The sequence below is a fragment of the Somniosus microcephalus genome, chromosome 5 (genome assembly GCF_052327205.1).
Source record: "Somniosus microcephalus isolate GS21.2 chromosome 5, FLI_Smic_1.0, whole genome shotgun sequence".
NCBI lineage: Eukaryota > Metazoa > Chordata > Chondrichthyes > Squaliformes > Somniosidae > Somniosus > Somniosus microcephalus.
In genome coordinates this window covers 254,164,816-254,190,924 of record NC_140991.1, presented here as the reverse complement: position 1 = coordinate 254,190,924, position 26,109 = coordinate 254,164,816, and the positions used below count along the sequence as shown (strand labels likewise).

Here is a 26,109-nt window from a genome sequence, read left to right as displayed (position 1 = left end):
TGTAATGTAGGTACATTATTAACCATTGAACAGTGCAAAAGAAATTCAGGATGAGATTTGATCATTCTAAATTTTGCAGTAGTAAGAGTTGTAGTAATGGGGTGTTTTATCCTAAGGGAAAGAAAGGATGAACGAACATGCATTTATATAGTGCCTTGCACACCCTTGGAATGAATTAATTTTAAAGTGTAGTTATTATGCAAATAGCCAATTTGTGCAAAGCAAGGTACCATGAACAGCAAATGAGAACATGGAATATTTTCCACAATTAACTATTGAGTCAAAAACTATAACATCGTTTAAAAAGGACTTGGATAAATATTTGAAAAGGAAGAATATGAAGGGGAGGAATATGGGATTAGAGTAGATTGCTCCAGTTGAAGACTTAGCACCAGCACAGGCTCAAGTAGCCCTCCTCTACACTGCAATTTCTATGATTCTAATTGTATTCTTACCAGATTTTTCTTTCGAACGCCTCCATGGAGATGCCCTCAAGTGGTGCTTTTCTGCTAGGTCATGCTGTCAATGTGAATTATGTGGAATGTCCCCACGTGTCCCATAGCAGCCTCATTAACGACCAGAGAGGGCTGTGACTTCAGAACAGCCCAAGATCCACTTCAATCCCAGAAACTGTACTCCCAGTTTGGACATTTGCACCCGCTCAGCCTGCAGCATGGTTGGTGGTGTCAGGTGACTCTGGGGCAGCACTTGGGTGGCCTGTGGTGAAGGTGTTCCGAGACACTTGCCAAATTAACAGCATCTGAGTATGCAAATAGGGAGAGAGCATGTCGGTTGAGGAGCATTGCAAATTTCAGGTCTGCACCACATGTTCTCTTGGGTTCAGCATTACAGGTCTTTCCTGTAAGCAGACTGCATCCCTTATGATTAGTATATTTGTAATGTAAAAAGCAAAAGTACTCCACAGTTTCCCTCTTAGTGGACTAAATGCAATCTTTTGAGTAGTTAATACTCTGAAACTGAACATATCCCTCAATCTCCAGACCTAGCTCACCTGTAAGCTCAGACTAAACTGTCCCATGTGCTTTGTTACTTTCAAGACTGTCAGCTGTGGCTCAGTTGGTAGCACTCTCGCCTCTGAGTCAGCAGGTCGTGGGTTAAAGTCCCACTCCAGAGACTTGAGCACAAGATCTAGGCTGACACTCCCGTGCAGTCCTGAGGGAGTGCGGACTGTCGGAGGTGTTGTCTTTTGGATAAGACGTTAAACTGAGCCCTGCTTGCCCTCGTGTAGATATAAACGATCCCATGGCAATATTCGAAAAAAGCAGGGGAGTTCGCCCAGTGACTTGGTCAATATTTATCCCTCAACCATCATCACTAAAACAGATCGTCAGATCATTATCAGATTGCTGTTCGTGGGACCTTGCTGTGTGCAAATTGGCTGCTGTGTTCCTGACATTACAACACTTCAAAAATACTTAAATGACTGTAAAGCGCTTTTGAATGTCCTGAGGTTGTGAAAAGTGCTATATAAGTGCAAGTTCTATTCTTTTCTCTCCCGTCCCCGCCCCCTCACGATTAATCAGCCAGTAATGATTGGTTGAATCATTTTCCCTGAGTGAAGTGTGCTAGTGCCTCATTAAAACAAAAATGAGGACAGTGATGTCTATACAGACAGGGTTGTTTGTTTCTATGTGTAGACCCTATATTATTGAGTTATTAATAAATATTAGAATATTAACACTATTTTCTTTTCAGTTGCCAGTGGTTACAGCGTTGAGATCTACAATGAAATGTACAGCTGTGGTTTATCGTTGCATGATCAGGTGGTTGTAACCGTGCCTCAGCACTTCAATATCAGTGAGAATTGTGAAGAAAGATGGACTAAATTACCTGAGGTATGTTTTTCTTCAGCATTTATAGGCAGCAATAAAATGTGGCAGTGTCCTAATTGTAGAATTGCACTGTCATTATTGTTATATATTGTCAACATTTGCTGTTGTAAGCTAACATTTCCTATTTAGTTTTCGTTGACTGACTGTGGGCAGTGCCATTCACAGTTATTATTTTTCCCTTTTATAAAAGAAAATACATAATCATTAGAATCATAGAATGATACAGCACAGAAGGAGGCCATTCGGTCCATTGTACCTTCTGGCTCTTGGAAAGAGCTATCCACTTAGCCCCATTCCACTGCTCATCTCCATAGCCCTGCAATATTTTTCTTAACTTTCAAAAGACAATTGGATAAATACTTATTATTGAACCTACTGCCACCACCCTTTTAGGCAGTGCATTCCAGATCATCATAACTTGCCGCATAAAACAAATAGTTTCCTCATGTTGCCTCTGGTTCTTTTGCCAATTATGTTAAATCTGTGTCCTCTGGTTACCGACCCTTCTGCCACTGGAAACAGTTTCTCCTTATTTACTCTCATCAAAACCCTTCAAGACTTTGAACACCCCTATCATATCGCCCCTTAACCCTCTCTGCACCAAGGAGAACATCCCCAGTTCCTTTAGTCTCTCCGTATAACTGAAGTCTTTCACCCCGGGTACCATTCTAGTAAATCTCCTCTGCACCCTCTTTAAGGCCTTGACATCCTTCCTAAAGTATATTTACTTCAGTATATTTACCTAAAGTAATTTTTTAAGTATAAAGTATATACATATATTTGTGTAATGTTTAAATTCTACATATACTTTGTACTCTCAACTTTGTCTTAAACTTAGTACTTTTCTGTTTTTCTCCTCAGACAATCCCAATAGCATCAGTTGCATTTCATTCGAAACCCGAATGTCACCCACCATGTGTGCAAGTGTCTCTCAGAGAACTCATTCTCAGTGAGTGTTCAGAAGTGCAGCTTATTGTTACCTGTGATGACGGTATCAATGTAAGTGTACTTTTATTTGATATTTACTAAATAGACATTAATTACTGTTACAAAAGCAAAATACTGCGGATGCTGGAAATCTGAAATAAAAACAGGAAATGCTAGAAATACTCAGCAGGTCAGGCAGCATCTGTGGAGAGAGAAACAGAGTTAATGTTTCAGGTCAATGACCCTTCGTCAGAACTGGAAAAAGCTGGAGATCGAACAGGTTTTTAAGCAAGGGTAGGGGCTGCGAAGGGAGGGGAGGGGAGGAGAGGAAAGAACAAAAGGGAAGGTCTGTGATAGGATAGAAGGCAGGAGAGATTAAGAGATGGTGCAAGGCAAAAGGAGATGGTAATGGGGCAAGTAATTATTGTTACTGGTATAAGGTGATATCACAAATTTGCATTCCCTGTCTAACTCCTGATTATGACTTGGTGTTCTGAAATGGTTCATTTGGTGGTTATGGCAAAATTCATTGGAATTCAAGCTTTGGTTTTGTCAATTTTACATTTCTATATTTGATTGTGTGTATATAGATTAATACTGCTTGCCAAACTGCTTATTTTAAAAGAAAGACATTAAAATGATGCTCTTAAAAATAATTGTCGGTCTTTCTGCAATGTTGTTGCATCATATCCCAAATTGAGAATTTTAGGTTATTTATCTTGCTGCCACAGCTACCTGAAGCTGCATGAAGAATTTGACTCATTTGGCTAGGTGCTGGATACATCACATGCATTGACAAATGATGCTACTGTGATTGAAAAACAGCTATTTTCATCAGCTGGAGCCTTTAATACAGCTGCCTGCATTATCAAAGTAAAATGTAAGAGCAAGTCATTTGTACAAATAAATTCTGCAGCTATATTAAACGTAACATTGAAGATATTATGCTACAGTAAACTCTTGTTTAAATGGCATTTAATCATCCGGAATTCTTTAATAACTGGCAAAATAGATAACCGAATAGATCTTGCCGAATCCATCCATTTTTCGTTTTTCCGAGTCCGAGTTTCCCGCCATGCCCGAGTCAGTCAGTGGTGTTTATTTTTTTTGTTAAAAATTGCCTACCTCTCTGTTATCCGGAATTTTTCATCAACCGGCACCATCCTGGTCCCGTAGGTGCCGGATACGTACTACAACTTGCATTTATAGAGCGCCTTTAACGTAGTAAAACATCCCAGTGTGCTTCACAGGAGCACTATTAGACCAAAATCAGACATCGAGCCGCATGAGATATTTAGACAGAGGACCAAAAGCTCGCCCAAAGAGGTAGGTTTAAAGGAGGAGAGAGGTGTTTAGGGAGGAAAGTGCAGAGATTAGGGCCTAGATAGTTGAAGACACAGCAGCCAGTGCTGGGGCAAAGGAAATCTGGGATGCACAAGGCCATTATGTTAAATTGTGTGCCTCTGGCTGGGGATGGTATGACTGCTTATATCCCGAGTGAGTATCACGAAATTCCATTGATTGGGAAAAGATTCAAATCAGGAATATCTGGATGAAAGGAGTTGTATGATTTAGCTTTTTGTTTTGAAAGATGGTTAATGGGAATGAAGGTTAGTTGTACCATGCAGTAAATGTTATACTTTAGCTCTCCCAGCACAGCGCTTTACGCATTGGAGTTCATGTGTGGAGCTCAGCGTGCCTGATCTGCAGCCTGCACAATTTTCTGAGCATTAAAATGAATCTGCAGAAAATCCAAGGAAGTGCTTTTCGATGTTCAGAAAAAAGGTTTGGGTGGAGTGGGAGGGGGATTGTTTAATACTATTACCAAATCCACTGAAAATATGTGAGCTGTAACTCTGATTTTATTAACAAGACAGCTTTCAATTCTTTCACAGATTTGGGAAAAAAGAATAGATTTTCGTGGTAAGTGAGCTTTTCTGATCATTTAAAAATTAAACTGTCAGTCTACTCTATTTGTGGTAATTTTACAAATGTGTGGTGCCAGTGTGGAGCTTCGCCCATTGGGAATGCATATTGGGAATTTGGGCATGGAGGTCGGCAGACTCCACAGGACATGTCATCCATTAACTCTGCGTCTGAATTCCCAGTATGCACACCCGTGCTGAGAGTGCAAATTAAAAAAAATTATCCTGCTGTTATTTATTGTATAACTTGCATTTTATTTTGTGTTCTGAACTATGTAATTTATTAAAAATTGAGTAAAGGACTTTCTTTGTTTCAGGAAATCTAACCAGACGTACCTCGAAGGAAGATCACTCCAATCATCACATAGGTAAGTGATGTATGAAAAGGAAGTACAACCCAGCACAAAGCACTTGGATTTATCAAAAGAACACAAACTGGGAGCTTTCCTAATGGTGTTGACACGGTTACTTTGCACAGAACTCAATTGCAATTTTCAGTGTGTATAACTGCTGGCTGATGGGCTGCACTTTATGTAGAAGCATTGCAAGCGGTGCTTCTACCTCCAGATTAAAAAAAAAATGTCTTCATGGTATGTATGCAATGTTGGCAAAATGGCAAGGCCACATTTATTGCCCATCTCTAGTTGCCCCGAGAAGGTGGAGGTGCTTGAACTCCAGCAGGCCTTGTGGTAGTGGTGCTCCTACAATGGTGTACGGTAGCAGATTCCAGGATTTTGATCCAGCAATAATTAAGGAATGACGATTATATGTCCAACTCCAGATGGTGTGTAACTTGGAGATGATGGCATTCCCATGATATTTAATTTAAATACATTTTTATTATTTTAAAAATCTATGGAATTTCTATCATGGAATGGAGGGAATGACAGTCCACACTTCTAAAATGAGTTTTTCAGGGCCAAAAAGGTTGTTCAGCAGTAATTATGTCTTAGTATGCCGTTAAAAACTCAGTTGCACTTCCTTCAACGTGGCTTTTACAGCAGGAATAGAGCATAAAAAGCTGAAGTTCAAGTCACTGGTTCTGTGGTGATTCTATCTGCAAAGTCTGCAACAGTGCACCCTACGGAGGAGCAGGGTATTACTGACAGCAACTTCCAGATTGCCACATTTAACTGTGCCGTGCGGACGCCAGAAGTTGCTGTCCGTTTTACACAGTAATGATGGCGAACACTGACAGTTTTGCCGTTATTGCAGCAGCAAGGTGTATAAAATTGAGGGGCCTAGATAGAGTGGATAGGAAACGCCTATTTCCCTTAGGAGAGGTCAATACCCATAGATTTAAAGTAATGGGTAGAAGGATTAGAGGGGAGTTGAGAGATTTTTTTCACCCAACGGTGAGGGGTCTGGAACATACTGAAAGGGTGGTAGAGGCCGAAACACTCATCACATTTAAAAAGTACTTGGGAAGACCGAAGCCATTGTTTTCGGTCCCTGCCACAAACTCAGTTCCCTAGCCATTGACTCCATCCCTCTCCCTAACATCTGTGTGAGGCTGAACCACACTGTTTCCAACCTTGGTGTCATATTTGACCCTGAAATGAACTTCCGACCACATATCCGTGACATAACTAGGACCGCCTATTTTCATCTCCGTAACATTGCCCGTTTCCACCCTTGCCTCAGCTCATCTGCTGCTGAAACCCTCATCCATGCTTTTGTTACCTCTAGACTTGACACTTCCAACGCACTGCTGGCTGACCTCTCACATTCTACCCTATGGAAACTGAAGGTCATCCAAAACTCGGCTGGCCATGTCCTAACTCGCACCAAGTCCCATTCACCCATCACTCCTGTGCTCGCTGACCTACATTGGCTCCCGGTTAAGCAACGCCTCTTTCAAAATTCTCATCCTTGTTTTCAAAGTCCTCCATGGCCTCGCCTCTCCCTATCTCTGAAATCTCTTCCAGCTCCACAACCCCCTCTCTTTCCACCCCCCTCTCTTTCCACGCCCCCCCCCCCCCAGAGATATCTGCGCTCCTCTAATTCTGCCCTTTTGAGCATATCTGATTATAATCGCTCAACCTTTGGTGGCTGTGCCTTCTATTGCCTAGGCCCTAAGCTCTGGAATTCCCTGCCTAAAACACTCCGCCTCTCTACCTCTCCTTTTTAGACGCTCCTTAAAACCTACCTCTTTGACCAAGCTTTTGGTCACCTGCCCTAATTTCTCCTTGTGTGGCTCGATGCCAATTTTTTTGTCTTGTAATACTCCTGTGAAGCACTTTGGGACATTTTACTATGTTAAGGCGCTATATAAATACTTCTTGTTGGATATGCACTTGGAAGTGCTGTAACCTGCAAGGCTACGGACCAAGAGCTGCAAAGTGGGATAAGGCTGGATTGGTCTCTTTCGACCGGCACAGACACGATGGGCCGAATGGCCTTCTGTGCCATAACTTTCTATGAAATTCCAGGCCTCACCAGAATAGTGGTTTTATAGCAGACAACATGGGAAGTAATAATGAATGCTAACATCTGTTCACATTACGTAGAATTTAATTCATTTCACCTTTTAAGGACAAATACATAAATTCAGATATATAAATTTTCATGTATTGGGTTATTTACACTAAAACTTTGCATGTTATAGTGGAGTATTTCTTTCTTGGAAATGCTTTGTGTATAACTTATAATTCAAAATCATTGCATTAAAAATGTTGAATTATTTAATGGTTTGTATTAAGTAAAGTGCAAATCTATTTGAATACCAGGTAATTTGAACTAAATAAGTGATCCCAACACCAACCACTGCAAAACACCACTCCTCTTTCCAATCTGAGAAATTTCTCTTTACTTGTACCCTTTGCTTTCTGCCTTCCAATCATCTCTCCATCTATTTTCCCACATCCCCCTTTATTCCATGTGCCATTAGCTTTGCCACAAGTCTCTTGTATGGTACCTTATCAAATGCTTTCTGAAAATCCATTTAAACCACTATTTCCTTTTATCTTCTATTTCTTTAAATAATTCTATAAGGTAGGTCAAGCACAACCTTTCCTTTAGAAATCTGTGCTGACTTGCCTTGATTAATTTGTTTCTCTTCAAATGCTTAGTACCTTAATCCCATGCTATAGACGTTAGGATCTATTGTGTGCGCATGCTGCTGACCGTGCAGTCCAATTGATTGCACATGTATGTGACCTCTGACCTTGAGGTCCATGCTTGTAAAAATGAATCTATTTCATTTTGGGCTTGTTTTCTATTTAATATTTCAACATTTGTGGGGCAGTTTTCTGCAAGTTTATTCTGCAGCTTTTACTGTCAAGCATGTTTTCTACTTTTTGTTTTAAATTTAAAGATTTCTCGTGAATTTCTTTCTAATATTTTTGGGTGGACATCTGTACCCCATCTACCTTGTAACAACTTAAACACTGCCACACGATGATCAACATTGAGAAATCGTCTAGTACTTTACACATTTTATATCTATTTTCATTCAACATCAACCAGTTGCTAACTTTGCCTCGGCTCCTAGTGGCAGTGGACAAACATGATGAAATGATGCCGTTCATGTCCTTCCGTGAGGATGCAAATAACAATGGCTGATGCTGGAACCCACTGTAATATGGGGATTTGAAGAAACATTTCAAAATAAGGAACAGTTTTCAATTATTCAACCCATTGTGTCATTGTAGTTAGCCTATTCCCATATTCCAGGCATGTAACTCAATCTCTGTCATCAGTAGTGAGATGATGGCTTAGTTTCTGTTTGGATATACTTCAGAGAGTGAAACCCATTAATCCTTCTGGCTTGCTTGTTTTGAAGGTTGGAATAATACTGCAGTGCCTGTCACTTTACAAATTTATGATGGTGATGGTGTGCTTACAAGAAGTACTTGTAGTCAGAAAGAGGCACATGTAACAAGGGTAATACAGTAATCATGGGGGACTTTAATCTACATATAGACTGGGCAAACCAAATTTGTAGTAATAGTGTGGAGGGCAAATTCATGGAATGTATACAAGATAGTTTTCTAGATCAGTATGTTGAGGAATCAACTAGGGAACAGGCTATTTTAGATCTAGTATTGTGTAACAAGAAAGGGTTAATTAAAAACCTGATAGTAAAGGGGCCTTAAGGGAAGAGTGACCATAATATGATAGAATTTTATATTGAGTTTGAAAATGATTTGGTTAAATCCGAAACTAGTATCTTAAATCTAAACAAAGCAAACTACGTACGAGGGTCGTGGATAACACGTTTAGTGAGTTGGTCACACCGCAGGTAAGGGCTGCACAGGCAGAAGGGAAATGGGTGACCATCAGGCAGAGCAGTAGAGGCAGGCAGGTAGTGCAGGGGACCCCTGTGGCTATCCCCCTCTCAAACAGGTATACCGATTTGGATACTGTTGAGGGGGATGACTTACCAGAGGAAGGCAGCAGCAGCCAACTTCCTGGCACATGGGGTGCTTCTGCTGCTCAGGAAGGGAGGAAAAAGAGTGGGAGAGCAATAGTGGTAGGGGATTCTATCGTAAGGGGAACAGATAGGCGTTTCTGTGGCCGTAGACGTGACTCCAGGATGGTTTGTGCCTCCCTGGTGCCAGGGTCAAGGATGTCACTGAGCGGCTGCAGGGCATTCTGAAAAGGGAGGGTGAACAGTCAGAGGTCGTGGTTCACATTGGGACCAACGACAAGGGTAGGAAGAGGGATGAGGTCCTGCAGCAAGAATTTAGGGAGCTAGGTAGCAGATTAAAGAGCAGGACCTCAAAGGTTGTAATCTCTGGATTACTCCCGGTGCCACGTGCTAGCGAGTATAGGAATAGGAGGATAGAGCAGATGAATGCGTGGCTAAAGAGTTGGTGCAGAAAGGAGGGCTTGTTTCCTGGATCACTGGGTCTGCTTCTGGGGAAGGTGGGACTTGTACAAGCCGGACGGGTTGCACCTGAACCAGAACGGGACAAATATCCTTGCGGGGAGGTTTGCTAGCACTGTTGGGGGGGGGGGGGGGGTTAAACTAACTTGGCAGGGGATGGGATACAGAGTGGAGCTATAATAGGGGGTGATGTACAGCCAAATATAGAGGAAAAAACAAGTCCGACTGGAAGGCAGAGCAAATATGTAGCGGCACAAGGGAGTAGGGCAAGGCTGAATGGCATTTATTTTAATGCAAGGAGTCTTGCGAATAAGGTGGATGAACTGAAGTTGTTGATGAACACATGGGAGTATGATATTGTTGCTATCATGGAGACATGGTTGAGGGAGGGGCAAGACTGGCAGCTCAATATTCCGGGGTATAGAATCTTCAGGCGAGACAGAGGGGTGGGGGGGTAAAAGAGGAGGGGAGTGTCGCAATATTAAATAAAGAGTCAATTACTGCTGTAAGGAGGGATGATATATTAACAGGTTTCTCTAATGAGGCCATATGGGTTGAACTTAAAAACAAAAAGGGGGCAAGCAGTTTGCTGGGAGTGTACTATAGGCCCCCAAACAGTGTCGGGGAGATAGAGGAACAGATATGTAGGCAAATCTCAGAGAAGTGTGCAAATAATAGGGTAATAATAGTGGGGGATTTCAACTTCCCCAATATTAACTTGGATAGTCAGAGTGTGAAAGGCTTAGAGGGTGCAGAATTCTTAAAGTGCATCCAGGAGAGCTTTTTGAGCCAGTATGTAGAAAGTCCTACAAGAGAGGGGGCGGTACTGGACCTAATTCTAGGGAATGTGGCCGGGCAAGTGGTAGATGTGTTAGTAGGTGAGCACTTTGGTGACAGTGACCAAAGTTCGGTGAGATTTAAGGTAGTCATGGAAAAGGACAAGGATGGACCGGAAATAAAGGTTCTAAATTGGGGGAAGGCTGATTTTAATATGATAAGGCAGGATCTGGCCAATGTGGACTGGGATCAGCTACTTGAAGGAAAATCCACATCGGAGCAATGGGAGTCTTTCAGAAAAGAAATTGAGAGAGTACAATGGCAACATGTTCCCGTAAAGGTCAAGGGTGGGACCAACAAGCCCAGGGAACCTTGGATGTCAAGGGATATACGAGAATGGATTGGGAAAAAAAGGGGGGCTTTGGGCAGATACAAAGGACTAAAGACAGAGGAAGCCCTAGAGGAGTATAAAAAGTGCAGGGGGATACTTAAAAAAAAAGAAATTAGGAGAGCGAGGAGGGGCCATGAAATAACACTGGCGAGCAATATAAAGGAAAATCCTAAGGTGTTTTATAAGTATATTAAGGGCAAGAGGATAACTAGGGAAAGAGTAGGGCCCATTAGGGACCAAAGTGGCAAGCTGAGTGTAGAGCCAGAAGATGTAGGTGGGGTTTTTAAATGAATTTTTTGCATCTGTGTTCACTATGGAGAAGGACGATGTGGACATAGAAATCGGGCAGGGGGACTGTGATATACTTGAATATATTAGCATCGAGAGGGAGGAGGTACTAGCGGTTTTAGCAGGCTTAAAAGTGGATAAATCCCCAGGCCTGGACGAGATGTATCCCAGGCTACTATGTGAGGCAAAGGAGGAGATTGCAGGAGCTCTGACACAAATTTTCAGAACCTCTCTGGCCACAGGGGATGTGGCCGGCGCGGACGTGATGGGCCGAAGGGCCTCTTTCTGTGCTGTATAACTCTATGACTCTATGTATAAGGGGCGAGTTGGCTAAGTTAGATTGGGAAACAACATTAAAAGTCAGGTATGACGGTAGCCAAGCAATGGTTAGCATTTAAAGAATTAATACATAATTTACAACAAATATACATTCCTTTAAGGCACAAAAACCCCACAGGAAAAGTGGTCCAACCGTGGCTAACAAGAGAAGTATTAGATCAAAGAAAGAGGCTTATGATGTTGCCAAAAAGAGTAGGAAGCCTGAGGATTGGGAGGATTTTAGAATTCAGCAAAGGAGGACCAAGAAATTGATGAGGAAAGAGAAAAAAGAATGAGAGTAAATTAGCAAGAGATATTAAACAGATTGTAAACGTTTCTATAGTTATAGGGAAATTGACGGGATTAAAGGCCGATAAATCCCCAGGGCCTGATGATCTACATCCTAGGGTACTTAAGGAAGTGGCCCTAGAAATAGTAGATGCATTGCTGGTCATCTTCCAAAATTCTATAGACTCTGGAACAGTACCCATGGATTGGAGGGTAGCTAATGTTACCCCACTATTCAAAAAAGGTGGTAGAGAGAAAACGGGGAATTATAGACCGGTAAGCCTGACATCGGTAGTGGGGAAAATGCTAGAGTCCATTATAAAAGATGTAATAGCAGAGCATTTGGAAAACTGACAGGATCGGACAAAGTCAACATGGATTTACAAAAGGTAAATCATGCTTGACTAATCTACTGGAATTTTTTGAGGATGTAACTGGTAGAATAGATAGGGAGAACCAGTGGATGTGGTGTATTTGGACTTTCAGAAGGCTTTCGATAAGATCCGCATAAGAGATTAGCGTGTAAAGTTAAAGCACATGGGATTGGGGGCAAGGTACTGACTTGGATAGAGAACTGGTTGGCAGACAGGAAGCAAAGAGTTGGACTAAACCGGTCTTTTTCCGAGTGGCAGGCAGTGACTAGTGGGGTACCGCAGGGATCGGTCCTAGGACCCCAGCTGTTCACAATATATATTAATGATCTAGACGAGGGAACTAGATGCAATATCTCCAAGTTTGCAGACGACACAAAGCTGGGTGGGCGTGTGTGCTGTGAGGAGGATGACGAGAAACTCCAGTATGATTTGGACAGGTTGGGTGATTGGGCAGAAGCATGGCAGATGCAGTATAATGTGAATAAATGCGAGGTTATCCACTTTGGTGTCAAAAACAGGAAGGCAGATTATTATCTGAACGGCAATAGATTGGGAAAAGGGGAAGTGCAACGAGACCTGGGTGTCCTTGTGCACCAGTCGCTGAAGGTAAACATGCAGGTGCAGCAGGCGGTTAAGAAGGCAAAATGATATGTTGGCTTTCGTAGCGAGAGGGTTCGAGTACAGGAACAAGGATGTCTTGCTGCAGTTGTAAAGGGCCTTGGTGAGACCACACCTTGAGTATTGTGTGCAGTTTTGGTCGCCTTATCTGAGGAAGGATGTTCTTGCCATGGAGGGAGTGCAGTGAAGATTCACCAGACTGATACCTGGGATGGCAGGAATGACGTACGAAGAGAGATTGTGTCAATTGGGCTTGTATTCGCTAGAGTTTAGAAGAATGAGAGGGGATCTCATTGAAACTTATAAAATTCTAACAGGACCAGACAGACTAGATACAGGAAGGATGTTCCTGATGGTGGGGAGTCCAGAACCAGGGGTCACAGTCTAAGGACAAGGGGTAAGCCATTTAGGACAGATGAGGAATTTCTTCAGCCAGAGAGTGGTGAACCTGTGGAATTCTCTACCACAGAAGGCAGTGGAGGCCAATTCATTAAATATATTCAAGAAGAAGTTAGATATATTTCTCAAGGCTAAAGAGATCAAGGGATATGGGGAGAAGGCAGGGACAGGGTACTGAATTTGGATGATCAGCCATGATCTCATTGAATGGCGGAGCAGGCTCGAGGGGCCGAATGGTCTACTCCTCCTATTTTCTATGTATGTGAATTGGAAGAGATTAGTGAAAGTAAACGTGGGCCCATTAGAGGCAGAGACAGGAGAAATTATAATGGGCAATAAGGAAATGGCAGAGACATTAAACAAATACTTTGTATCTGTCTTCACAGTAGAAAAAACAAAACATTCTGGAAATAATGGGAAACCAAGGATCTAGAGAGAATGGGGAACTTAAAGAAATCAATATAAGTAAAGACATAGTACTGGAGAAATTAATGGGACTAAGTGGCGACAAATTCCCAGGACCTGACGACCTGCATCCTAGAGTTTTAAGAGCTAGCTGCAGAGATAGTGGATGCACTGGTATTAATCTTCCACAATTCCCTAGATTCTAGAACAGTCCCCAAGTATTGGAAGGTAGCAAACATAACCCAGCTATTTAAGAAGGGAGGAAGAGAAAAAAAAAACAGGGAACTATAGGCCAGTTACCCTGACATCAGTAGTAGGCAAAATGCTAGAATCTATTATAAAATCCGAAAATGCTGGAGAAATTCAGCAGGCCAGTCAGCATCTGTGAAGAGAGAAACAGAGTTAATGTTTCAGGTCGATGACCTTTTGTCAGAACTGGAAAAAAGCAGGAAATGGAACAGATTTTTAAGCAAGTGAAGAGGCTGGGAAATGGGGGTGGGGGTGAAAGAACAAAAGGGAAGGTCTGTGATAGGATGGAAGGCAGGAGAGATTAAGAGACATTGAGAGATATTCAAGGCAAAAGGAGATGGTAATGGGACAGGTTAAGAAACAAAGGATGGCTCTAGATGAAGTGTAAATTGTGCTGGCAGAATGGAAGACAGCTGTCAAGTGGGAGAGGAGAACAGAACAAAAGTGTGGATAAAAAAAATATATATGCTAGGGGCCGGGGTTATGATTTGAAATTGTTGAGCTCTATGTTGAGTCCAGAAGGCTGTAAAGTGCCTGATCGAAAGATGAGGTGCTGTTCCTCAAGCTTACGCTGAGCTTCCGTGGAATAATGCAAGAGGCCGAGGACGGTGAGGAAGTGGAGCGGTGAATTAAAGTGACTGGAAGCTCTGAGTCCCCCTTACGGACTGAATGGAGGTGTTCTGCAAAGTGGTCACCCAATCTGCGTTTGGTCTCCTCAATGTAGGGGAGACCACATCGTGAGCAACGAATACAGTATACTAAATTGCAAGAAGTACATGTAAATCGCTGTTTCACCTGGAAGGGGTGTTTGGGGCCCTGGACAGTGGGAAGGGGGGAGGTATAAGGGCATGTGTTGCATCTCCTGCACTTGCACGGGAAGGTACCGGGGGAAGGGGTGTTGGGGATGATAGAGAAGTGGACTAGGGTGTCGTGGAGGGAGTGGTCCCTACGGAATGCTGTAAGGGGAGGTGAAGGGAAGATGCCTTTGGTGGTGGGATCACGCTGGAGGTGGCGGAAATGGCGGAGGATGATCCGTTGAATGTGGAGGCTGGTGGGATGAAAGGTGAGGACAAGGGGAACTCTATCGTGGTTCTGGGAGGGAGGGGCAAGGGCGAGGGCAGAAGTGCGGGAGATAGAACGGGCACGATCAAGGGCCGTGTCAACCACTGTAGAGGGGGAATTCTCGGTTGAGGAAAAAGGAAGACGTGTTGGAAGCACTGGTATGGAAGGTGGCATCGTCGGAGCAGATGCGGCGGAGACGGAGAAACTGGGAGAATGGAATAGAGTCCTTACAGGAAGCGGGGTGGGAGGAAGTGTGGTCCAGGTAGCTGTGGGAGTCAGTGGGCTTGTAGTGAATGTTTGTCAATAACCTATCCCCAGAGATGGAGACGGAGAAGTCGAGGAAGGGAAGAGTCGGTGATGGACCATGTGAAGGTGAGGGAAGGGTGGAAATTGGAAGCAAAGTGAATGAAATTATCTAGTTCAGGGCGAGAGCAGGAAACGGCACTGATACAGTCATCAATGTACTGGAAAAAGAGGTGCGGGAGGGGACCCGAGTAGGACTGGAACAAAGAGTGCTCCACATATCCCACGAAAAGGCAGGCATAGCTAGGACCCATGCGGGTACCCATAGCAACACCTTTGATTTGGAGGAAGTGAGTGGAGTCAAAGGAGAAGTTGTTCAATGTGAGACCAAGTTCAGCCAGGCGGAGGAGGGTGGTGGTGGAAGGGGACTGGTTGGGCCTCTGCTCAAGGAAGAAGTGGAGCGCCCTCAGGCCATCCTGGTGGGTGATGGAGGTGTAGAGGGATTGTACGTCCATGGTGAAAAGGAGGCAGTTGGGGCCAGGAAACTGGAAACTGTTAAAGTGGATGAGGGTGTCTGAAGAGTCGCGGATGTAGGTGGGAAGAGACTGGACAAGGGGAAAAAATAGAGTCAAGATAGGAAGAGATAAGTTCCATGGGGCAAGAACAGGCTGAAACGATGGGTCTACCAGGGCAGTCCTGTTTGTGGATCTTGGGAAGGAGGTAGAAGCGGGCTGTGCGGGGTTGGGGAACTCTGAGGTTGGCGGCCGTGGGGGGAAGATCTCCAGAGGAGATGAGGTCAGTGATGGTCTTGGAAACGGTGGCTTGATGTTCGGTAGTGGGGTCACGGTCCAGGCAGAGGTAGGAGGAGGTGTCTCTTAATCTCTCCTGCCTTCTATCCTATCACTGGCCTTCCCTTTTGTTCTTTCATCCCCTCCCCCTTTCCCAGCCACTACACTTGCTTAAAAATCTGTTCCATTTCCTGCTTTTTCCTGAAACGTTAACTCTGTTTCTTTCTTCACAGATGCTGCCTGACCTGTTGAGTTTCTCCAGCATTTTCTGTTTTTATTTCAGATTTCCAGCATCTGCTGTATTTTCTTTTTGTATTTTGTGCTAGAATCTATTATTAGGAATGTGGTAATAATTAATGGACAGAAAACAGAGTGTAGGAATAAACTGATCATTTTCAGGTTGGCAGGCTGTAACTAGTGGGGTACCGCAAGGATCAGTGTCTGGGCCTCGGCTATTTACAATCTATATTAATGACTTCGATGAAGGGACTGAGTGTAACGTATCCAAGTTTGCTGATGATACAAAGTTAGGTGGGAAAGTAAGTTGTGAGGAGGATACAAAGTGGCTGCAGAGAGATATAGACAGGCTGGCTGAGTGGGCAAGAACATGGCAAATGGAATACAATGTGGGGAAGTTTGAAGTTATCCACTTTGATAGGAAAAACAAAAAAGTAGAAATATTTTTTGAATGGTAAGACTGGGAAATGTTTGCATTCAGAGGGACCTGGGTGTCCTTGTACATGAATCACTGAAAGGTAACATGCAGGTACAGCAAGCAATTAGGAAAGCAAATGGTATGTTAGCTTTTGTTACAAAGGGATTAGAGTATAAGAGTAAAGAAGTCTTACTACAATTATATAGGGCATTGGTGAGGTCACACCTGGAGTATTGTGTACAGTTCTGGTCTCCTTACCCAAGGAAAGACATACTTGCTTTAGAGGGAGTGCAGCAAAGGTTCACTAGACTGGTTCCTGGGATGAGGGGATTGCTGTATTAGGAGAGATTGAGTAGACTAGGCCTATATTCCTTAGAATTTAGAAGAATGAGAGGTGATCTAATTGAAACATGTAAAATTCTTAAGGGGTTAATGCTGGGAAAATATTTCCCCTGGCTGGGGAATCTAGAACACCGGGTCACAGTCACAGAATAGGGGGTCGGCCATTTAGAACTGAGATGAGGAAAAATTTCTTCACTCAAACCTTGGTGGTGGAAAAATTACTGGAAAGAATTCTGAAGGACAGGATAAATCTTTATTTAGAAAGACACGGATTAATCAAGGATAGTCAGCACGGATTTGTTAAAGGAAGCTCGTGTCTGACAAACTTGATTGACTTTGAGGAGGTAACAAGGAGAGTAGATGAGGGTAGTGTGTTTGATGTAGTGTATATGGACTTTAGCAAGGCTTTTGATAAGGTTCCACATGGCAGACTGGTCACGAAGTTAAAAGCCCATGGGATCCAGGGCAAAGTGTCAAATTGGATTCAAAACTGGCTCGGAGACAGGAAGCAGAGGGTAATGGTTGATGGGTGTTTTTGTGACTGGAAGGCTGTTTCCAGTGGGGTGCCGCAGGGCTCAGTACTAGGTCCCTTGCTTTTTGTGGTATATATCAACGATCTAGACTTGAATATAGGGGGTATGATTAAGAAGTTTGCAGATGATACTAAAATCGGCTGTGTGGTTGATACTGAAGAAGGAAGCTGTAGACTGCAGGAAGATATCAATAAATTGGTCAGGTGGGCAGAATAGTGGCAAATGGAATTCAATCCGGAGAAGTGTGAGGTAATGCATTTGGGGAGGGCTAACAAGGAAAGGGAATACACATTAAATGGTAGGACACTGAGTAGTGTAGAGGAACAAAGGGACCTTGGAGTGCATGTCCACAGATCCCTGAAGGTAGCAGGCCAGGTAGATAAGGTGGTTAAGAAGGCATACGGAATGCTTGCCTTTATTAGCCGTGGCATAGAATACAAGAGCAGGGGGGTTATGCTTCAACTGTATAAAACACTAGTTAGGCCTCGGCTAGAGTACTGCGTGCAGTTCTGGTCACCACCTTACAGGAAAGATGTGATTGCCCTGGAGAGGGTACAGAGGAGATTTACAAGGATGTTGCCAGGAGTAGAGAATCTTAGCTATGAGGAAAGACTGGATAGGCTGGGTCTGTTTTCTTTGGAACAGAGGAGGCTGAGGGGAGACCTTTTACTGAGGTGTATAAAATTGAGGGGCATAGATAAAGTGGATAGAAAGGACCTATTTCCTTTAGCAGAGGGGTCAAAAACCAGGGGGCACAGATTTAAAGTAATTGGGGGAAGGTTTAGAGGGGATTTGAGGAGAAATATCTTCACCCAGAGGGTTGTGGGGATCTGGAACTCACTGCCTGAAAGGGTGAGTTTTTACACATTTAAAAAGTACTTGGATGTGCACTTGGGATGCTCTAACCTGCAGGGCTACGGACCAAGAGCTGGGAAGTGGGATTAGGCTGGATAGCTCTTTGTTGGCCGGCGCGGACACGATGGGCCGAAATGACCTCCTTCCATGACGATAGCAAAATACTGCGGATGTTGGAAATCCGAAAGAAGGGTTCGACCCAAAACGTCAACTCCAATTTCTCTCCACGGATGTTGCCTGACCTGCTGAGTTTTTCCAGCATTTTCTGTTGTTATTTTGGCCTCCTTCCATGCTGTAACTTTCTATGATTTCTATTCTATTCTAAAGGGTTGTGGATCTTTGGAATTCTCTACCCCAGACAGCTGTGGATGCTCAGTCGTTTAATATATTCACGACAGAGGTCGATACATTTTTGGGAATTAAGGGATATGGGGATAGTGTGGGAAGGTGGAGTTGAGGTAGATGATCAACCATGATCTTGTTGAATGACCTGAGCAGGCTCAAGGGGCCAAAATGGCTTACTCCAGCTCCTATTTCTTATGTTCTTCTGAAACTATTTTCTGTAGATTTATCACCAAGTCCAAAAGAAAACTACTGTAAGTAGTCTCTTAGTTTAAAAACAGTGCTTTCCATACAGTTCCTATCGCAAGTATTCTATAAACAAACTGAAATAGAAATATGAACAGCATTTTAGACTATAGTTTAGATTTGAGTTTTCCGTTTGCTAATACAGCAAATGTTAGGCCTTTTATATATTTAGGCACAATTGTACCTTGATAGTTCTTGCATGTGCTGTTCATGCAGTTTAAAGATACACAAAGGGAACTGATCAAATACATATCTATTTACTTTGTACTTGGTGAATTAATGCTACTCAATCACAAAAAATGAAAACTGATAGCTTACCTAGAGGATATTCAGTGTCTGTCAGTGAAATATTCAAGCAAGGGGTTCAGATAGCAGTTTATATTTAACAGCCAAACCCTGAGTATAGCATATGTCTTAAATTCACAGTTTTTAGTTTTATTTATAATATATTAAAAGAGTGATTTTTTTTTAAAGGGACCTCTAGGTAAGTTTCCCCCTTTTTATGATTTTTGACTGCTGTGGCTGGGTGTCCAGGATTGGCTTGCCTGAGAAACCCAACAATTTAGCTTGGGGCTCCCAACTTCATTAACCTCATGAGAACCTGAGCTGAATGGGACTCCGATCTGCAAACTCTGGTACTGTTAGTACACTAAATTCACCTTGAACTTTTAATAAATAGCATTGATGGAGGCTGGTTCCTTGATTGCTATAAATGTCTTCATTGAAGTAGTGCCACATGACATAGGATACAGTATTGTGTGTATCCTGTATGACCTGCAAGATCCTGATACATTATCCTCAATAGTAAATTGCACAAAACTTAAGTCATCTGCGTATTATAACTTGGTTATGTTGCTAAAAGCAAACTTGTTGAGGATAAAAATAATTCTTCATTGAGGAACCTTGCTTAATATCTAATAGTTCTGATTTCCTTGTTAATGTTCTTCAACTTTCACCATCAAAAACAGATTAACTGGCCACCTCTGGGATCTTGCTGTGAATAAACTGACTGCCATATTTGCCTCCATAACAGAATCTACATTTTAAATCAATTAGTTCTATATGAAGTGCTTTCAGGTGTTTCTGAGATATGATAAGGTGTTATAAATTCGTCTATCTTTCTGTTCTGGCTTCATACTCTGAGGATATTGCTGGAAGATCAAGAAAGTTCAGTTGAGGTTCACTGCTGAATATTTGTGTCAGCCGTGGCTCAGTGGCTAGCACTTCTCGCCTCTGAGTCAGAAGGTTGTGGGTTCAAGTCCCAGTCTAGACACTTGAGCACAAAAATCTAGGCTGACACTTCAGTGCCGTACTCTGGGACTGCTGCACTGTCGGAGGTGCCGTCCTTTGGATATGACGTTAAACCGAGGCCTTGTAAAAGATCCCATAGCGCTATTTCGAAGAAGCGCAGGGGAGTTATCCCCGGTGTCCTGGCCAATATTTATCCCTCAGTCAACATCACTAAAAACAGATTATCTGGTCATTATCACATTGCTGTTTGTGGGAGATTGCTGTGCGAAAATTGGCTGCCACATTTCCTACATTACAACAGTAACTACACTTCAAAAAGTACTTCATTCGCTGTAAATTGCTTTGGGACGTCTGGTGGTTGGTCCTTTTTTTTCTTTCCTCTTTTTCTCTCTCCCCCTCTCATTTTCTCTCTCCCCCTCTCTTTTTCTCTCTCCCCCTCTCTTTTCCTCTCTCCCCCCTCACTTTTTCTCTCTCCCCCTCTCTTTTTCTCTCTCCTCCCCTCTCTCTTTCTCTCTCCCCCTCTCTCTTTCTCTCTCCCCCCTCTCTCTTTCTCTCTCCCCCCTCTCTCTTTCTCTCTCCCCCCTCTCTCTTTCTCTCTCCCCCCTCTTTCTCTCTCCCCCCTCTCTCTTTCTCTCTCCCCCTCTCTCTTTCTCTCTCCCCCCCTCTCTCTTTCTCTCTCCCCTCTCTCTTCACTCTCCCCCCTCTCACTTTCTCTCTCCCCCCTCTCTCTTTCTCTCTCCCCCCTCTCTCTTTCTCTCTCCCCCCTCTCTCTTTCTCTCTCCCCCTCTCTCTTTCTCTCTCCCCCCCTCTCTCTTTCTCTCTCCCCCCTCTCTCTTTCTCTCTCCCCCCTCTCTCTTTCTCTCTCCCCCCCCCTCTCTTTTTCTCTCCCCCTGATATTTTGAAGTGGAAGGCTATTATGTTGGTGAAAAAGGAATACAGGGTTCAGCAGAGAATTAAAAGTTACGTCAGCAAATAGATTCACAAAAAACCACCTCAGTGAAAGTAGATCTAATTTGAGGACCCAGTAAACAGTTAATCTAATGTATGTCTTTTCATCAAGATGATATATATTTAGAGGAGAATGTGTGAGCATATTTGTCTAATAAATATTAATATAACAACTTTTTGATATCTGTCTTTCAAGGCTTTTATTGCGCCCTGATGGTTGTGCTGGCAGTTATAATCTTTGGATGTATAATTCGATTGCACTAGCCCACGGTAAGCACTGTTTAGCATTTATTTCCTTTCATTTTCTGAAATCTTGGAAAAACAACAAAGATGCATCAATAAAAACATGAGTTTTTATCCTGTGATTTTGGTTTAATGCAAATTATAGTGTTAATTATTTTAATGAACTTCAGTTGCATGGCTTTTTGAAATCATGCAGCGTTCTACACACAGATGTTGGGAGCACAAGTGTTCTTTATCATCAGGAAAAGCCTTTTTACTTGGGGGTAAACAGCCTTTTGCAAGGTGCGAGAAACCAAAAAAGGGAGATTTACATTATCTTCATTACCCAGAAAGTAAAGTTGTTGTTTACGATCAGTTAGATGTCACGATCTGATTTTTGTCTAATTTCAGGTACAAGGAAGAGAAGACAAAGATTCCAAACTGCACTTTATGCATGTGGGTCAAGTTTAATGTGTGCCTTTTGGGAGTCAGAATTCAGTTGAACCTTGCAACAAACTCTCCTTACTGTGACAAGAAGACAACAACTGAAGACTCTTCAAAACCTGATGGTATCCAAAGCTGTATCTGGTTTACTATTTATGAACATAGGATATGTTTTTGAATATTCCAAAGGACGTTTGAACTGGCGCAATGCACCAAAGGAAAGACCGACTGCTCAGTGCCATTGTACTGGTCTCGCTAGACGTGCTCCTATCTAGTTATCCAGCCAGCTAAACACTCATTCAAATAATTCCTTGACAAGCGGGTTTGCTGTTTTGAAGCTTTACTTGAACAAATTTGTGAAACTGTAAACAAAGACAAAGTATGTTTTGTACATAGAACTGAGTACTATACATTAGATGTTACATAAGATATAAACTTATTTATAACAATAGAATAGACTAATTGTATAACTAAATGGCCCTTGAGCTAAACTTCTGTAACTAACACTAATAACTTATAAACAAAGTATTGTCAAATACTACACTGACAAGGTTGCTATCCTGTTATTAAACAAAGATACTCACAGACATTGCATCTTGGCTAGCATATAAGATGAGATGTCACCGGATTGAGAATCCCTCATGTCAGATTCTCCATAACTCTGCCAGGTTCTTCCTGGAATACTACTTCCAGGGTCAAACAGGAAGAAAGGTCAAATGACCTATTGCAGTATACTAACACTGCTATACACTAACTACCACTAGAGGGTGCTATCTGCATGTAATAAATCCAGAACAGCCACAAGGGCTCAAACCATTGATGTGGAGCAGTAATTTTCAAGAGTGTCCAAGCCTTGGCTCTGAGAATCTGAGCTTTGAAGCACATGCACTTCAGTCCTAATTGCACTTAAATTTCTTATTTACTAGTTTGAATTTTGGGGACTTGGGAGGTTTGGAAAATACTGTTTTTAGCCCTGTTGTCACATTGGTGGATAAATCCTAAATCAGGCCCCCTTGAGAGATATGCAAGTTAATGGGAGCTTGGAATTAAACTGCAGGTGACCTTTGATGCATCAAAGTGGTCTGTGAAGACGCTTGGACATCGATGCCTTGGGGGTGGGGGAGGGGGAATATCAGAACCATGTCCTCGGCCTCTTGCATTGTTCCACTGAAGCTCAACGTAAGCTCGAGGAACAGCACCTCATCTTTCGATTAGGCACCTTCCAGGCCAATCTTCGCCACAGCTGGGACTAGTTTTACACTTTTTATTAAAGCAGCATTGTCCCTTTATTTGGCGGTGTTTAATGTTAGTTGCTAATATTGCACTGGGATTCTGCCCCAGTAATCTGCTAAATTAAAAAAAATGTAATAGATAAATTATTCAGAGTATCACTGCTGGTGTCCTGTATTGCACTAGTATGAACATTCCATTTTCACACAGTAGCTACTCGTCTCAAATTGGTGACATGGCCAGTTTAATGCCAACTTGTGGGACGTGTTGACCCTTTGCAAACTCGTTTCACATTGTAGCTTTGCATTTGGCAGGCAGAGGAGATTTTCAAAGTCAAGCTGGGATAGGTTTCAACCTTGGCTGCCATTGGTAAAAGGATATTCTAATGCCTGCACCAATCTCCAGGTCCATGTAATATTTTAATCCTAGATGCTGGCTTAAATAAAATCATGTTAGTGGAATCTGTTCTCTCTTTCATCTGCCGTGGCAATATTAAAGAAAGAACTTGCATTTATATAGTGCATTTCACGACCCCCAGATGTCCGAAAGTGCTTCACAGCCAATGAAATATTTTTGGAAGTGTAGTCACTGTTGTAATGTAGGAAACATGGCAGCCAACTTGCGCACAGCAAGGCCCCACAGACAGCAATGAGATATAAATGACCGGATAATCTGTTTTAGTGAATGTTGGTTGAGGGATAAATATTGGTCAGGACCATCGGCTAAGGAATCTTCTACTTTGGTTATAAAACTAATTCAAAGTTGGTAAATTTTAAACAATTCTGAAACTCTTGTTAGATTAAAATGCAGCTTGATGCACAAGTAACAGTTAGAGACTCTTCAGGAATTTCAAGGCTGAGCTTATCTGAACAGCACAGCTCTTGCAAGGCTACTTACTTCAAGAGCTTGTTGCTCCAGCTCTGATACGACCAAGAGGTTGGGTGGTCCTCCCTGGTCCTATTTCTCTCCCGGGTATTGTCCCATACAAAAGGGAGTGCACATGTGTGGGGCTTTTGCTTGCATCATACATACTGAGAGGAAGAAGCAGCAAAATGCAAGCAGCTTGGGGATGTGTTGAATGGAAAACAAGTGAGTGAATGTGTGTAGTGAGGAAGGAGTAATTATAGAAGTTGCTGATTGTGCAAAGACTACTAGGTAAGGACAGAATGTTGTTAGTGGCTGCTATGATGGGAGCAAGGAAAAGGTGAGTGCATCTTGAATAAGAATGAGAGGTGGTGTGTGACTTTGTGATGAATGAAGAAGGAAGTGATGGAGGGTTTGGAATAGATCGGAGTGCTAGGGGAGGGGGATGAATGACTGCTGCCAGCTGTTCTTGAGAGAGTTGAAGGGAAGAGCATTACTCACCCTTGCTATTGTTTGAGGTTGTTGAAGCACTTCCTGCAGGGTATCCAGATTGTGGGGGTTACAACCTCTGCCACCTTGCTCCATCCCTGCTGCATCATGTGTTTGGGACCCCTGCTTTCACTGCTGAAACACAGGACTTCCCTCCTATACCTTGCCTCTTCCAATAGCACCTCCAGGGAGGTTTCTGAGAATCTGGAGGCTTGCCTGAAACTCATTTTCCCACTCTTCCTTCCAGGCAGAAGAGAATGCAACATTTTAAAAGGCGCATTCCTGCTTTAAGTAGACCTCTGAAGGATCTGCCAGAAATTGCACTAAAAAAGTTGGCAGTTTTCCTTTTCAGCCACAAATCGGATGTGCAACCTACCACTCAGATTTAAGTGAGGCCACAGTTAAAAATTAAAATACCACAGGCCTGAAATTTTCTGGACTGAGTTCACTCACTCCACCCTCTGTCAGCCTGGGGTTAAAACTGGCCGCCTTACACTCGTGTCTCAGTTAGCACCACATGCCTTGACACTGTTGTTATCCTTGAGACTTGTCTATCCCAGTGGAACATGGGAGGCAAGATCAGACTGCCCAGGAGCTCCCTGCAGAGAGGCAGTTAGCAGCAGCTCCATGCCAGTGGTGGTGGAATTCTACTGGGAATTATTTCAGAACAGAAGGTACAAGGGGAAACAGCAGTACACCAAATAGGAAATTAAAAGGTAGATTAGCATAATTTATTTTCAAGGCGTCAGATATTTGGACCTTGGGATCATTCAGCAGCATCAAGGCTGGTGACCAGGATGGGGCTGTTCATGGATCATCCTCCTCCTGTTAGTCAACAGTGCTATCAAATGGCCCTTGCACAACAATAACCTGCTCAGTGATGCTCAGTTTGGGTTCTGCCAGGGCCACTTGGTTCCAGACCTCATTACAGCCTTGGTCCAGACATGCACAAAAGAGTTGAATTCCAGAGGTGAGATGTGAGTGACTGCCCTTGATATCAAGGCAGCATTTGACTAAGTGTGGCATCAAGGAGCCCTCGTAAAATTGAAGTCAATGGGAATCGGGGAAAACTCTCCACTGGTTAGAGTCTAGCCTAGCACAAAGGAAGATGGTTGTAGTTGTTGGAGGCTAATAATGTGCCAGTTCATCGCTGCAGGGCCGTGTCCTAGGTCCAATCATCTTCAGCTGCTTCCTAAATGACCTTCCCTCCATTATAAGGTCAGAAGTGGGGATGTTCAGTGATGGTTGCACTCTACATGGCCGCCTTTGACCTCACAAAGGCCTTTGACACTGTCAACCGTGAGGGATTATGGAGTGTCCTCCTCAAATTCGGCTGCCCTCAAATGTTTGTCACCATCCTCCGCCTGCTTCATGACAACATGCAAACTGTGATCCTGACCAACGTTTCCACCACAGACCCAATTCACGTACGGACCGGGGTCAAGCAAGGCTGTTTCATCACACCAACGCTTTTCTCGATCTTCCTTGTTGCAATGTTCCAGCTCACCCTCAGTAAGCTCCCCGCTGGAGTGGAGCTAATTTACAGAACAAACGGGAAACTGTTCAACCTCCGTCGGCTCCAATCCAGATCCAAGGTCGTCCCATCCTCTTGTCATTGAATTACAGTATGCAGACGACGCTTGCATCTGCGCGCACTCGGAAGTCGAACTCCAAACCATCGTCAACACCTTCACCGAAGCGTACGAGAGCATAAGCCTTACACTAAACATCCGTAAGACAAAGATCCTCTACCAACCTGCCCCCGCCACACAGGACTGCCCCCCCCCCCCCCCCCGGATTATCAAAGTCCACGACAAGGCCTTGGACCAGTTTTTATACCTCGAGAGCCTACTGTCAACAAGGGCAGACGTCGATGACTTAAGTCCAACACCACCTTCAGTGTGCCAGTGCAGCCCTCAGTTGCCTGAGGAAGAGTGTGTTTGAAGACCAGG

General features: G+C 43.2%; 1 protein-coding gene across 4 annotated transcripts in view; it reads left to right on the top strand.

The window, feature by feature from the left end:
• Positions 1-23,223, top strand: part of LOC147117658 (uncharacterized) — a 37,909-nt gene extending 14,686 nt beyond the window's left edge. For all 4 annotated transcript variants that reach the window (XM_085988833.1, XM_085988834.1, XM_085988832.1 and 1 more), the window contains exons 2-7: positions 1,717-1,856; positions 2,715-2,852; positions 4,676-4,703; positions 5,023-5,073; positions 21,105-21,178; positions 21,542-23,223. In XM_085988833.1, coding sequence (XP_085844959.1) covers positions 1,752-1,856; positions 2,715-2,852; positions 4,676-4,703; positions 5,023-5,073; positions 21,105-21,172 — 390 coding nt within the window. In that variant the 5' untranslated portion in view covers positions 1,717-1,751 and the 3' untranslated portion in view covers positions 21,173-21,178; positions 21,542-23,223. The remainder of the gene's footprint in view (positions 1-1,716; positions 1,857-2,714; positions 2,853-4,675; positions 4,704-5,022; positions 5,074-21,104; positions 21,179-21,541) is intronic.
• Positions 23,224-26,109: the final 2,886 nt, after the last annotated feature.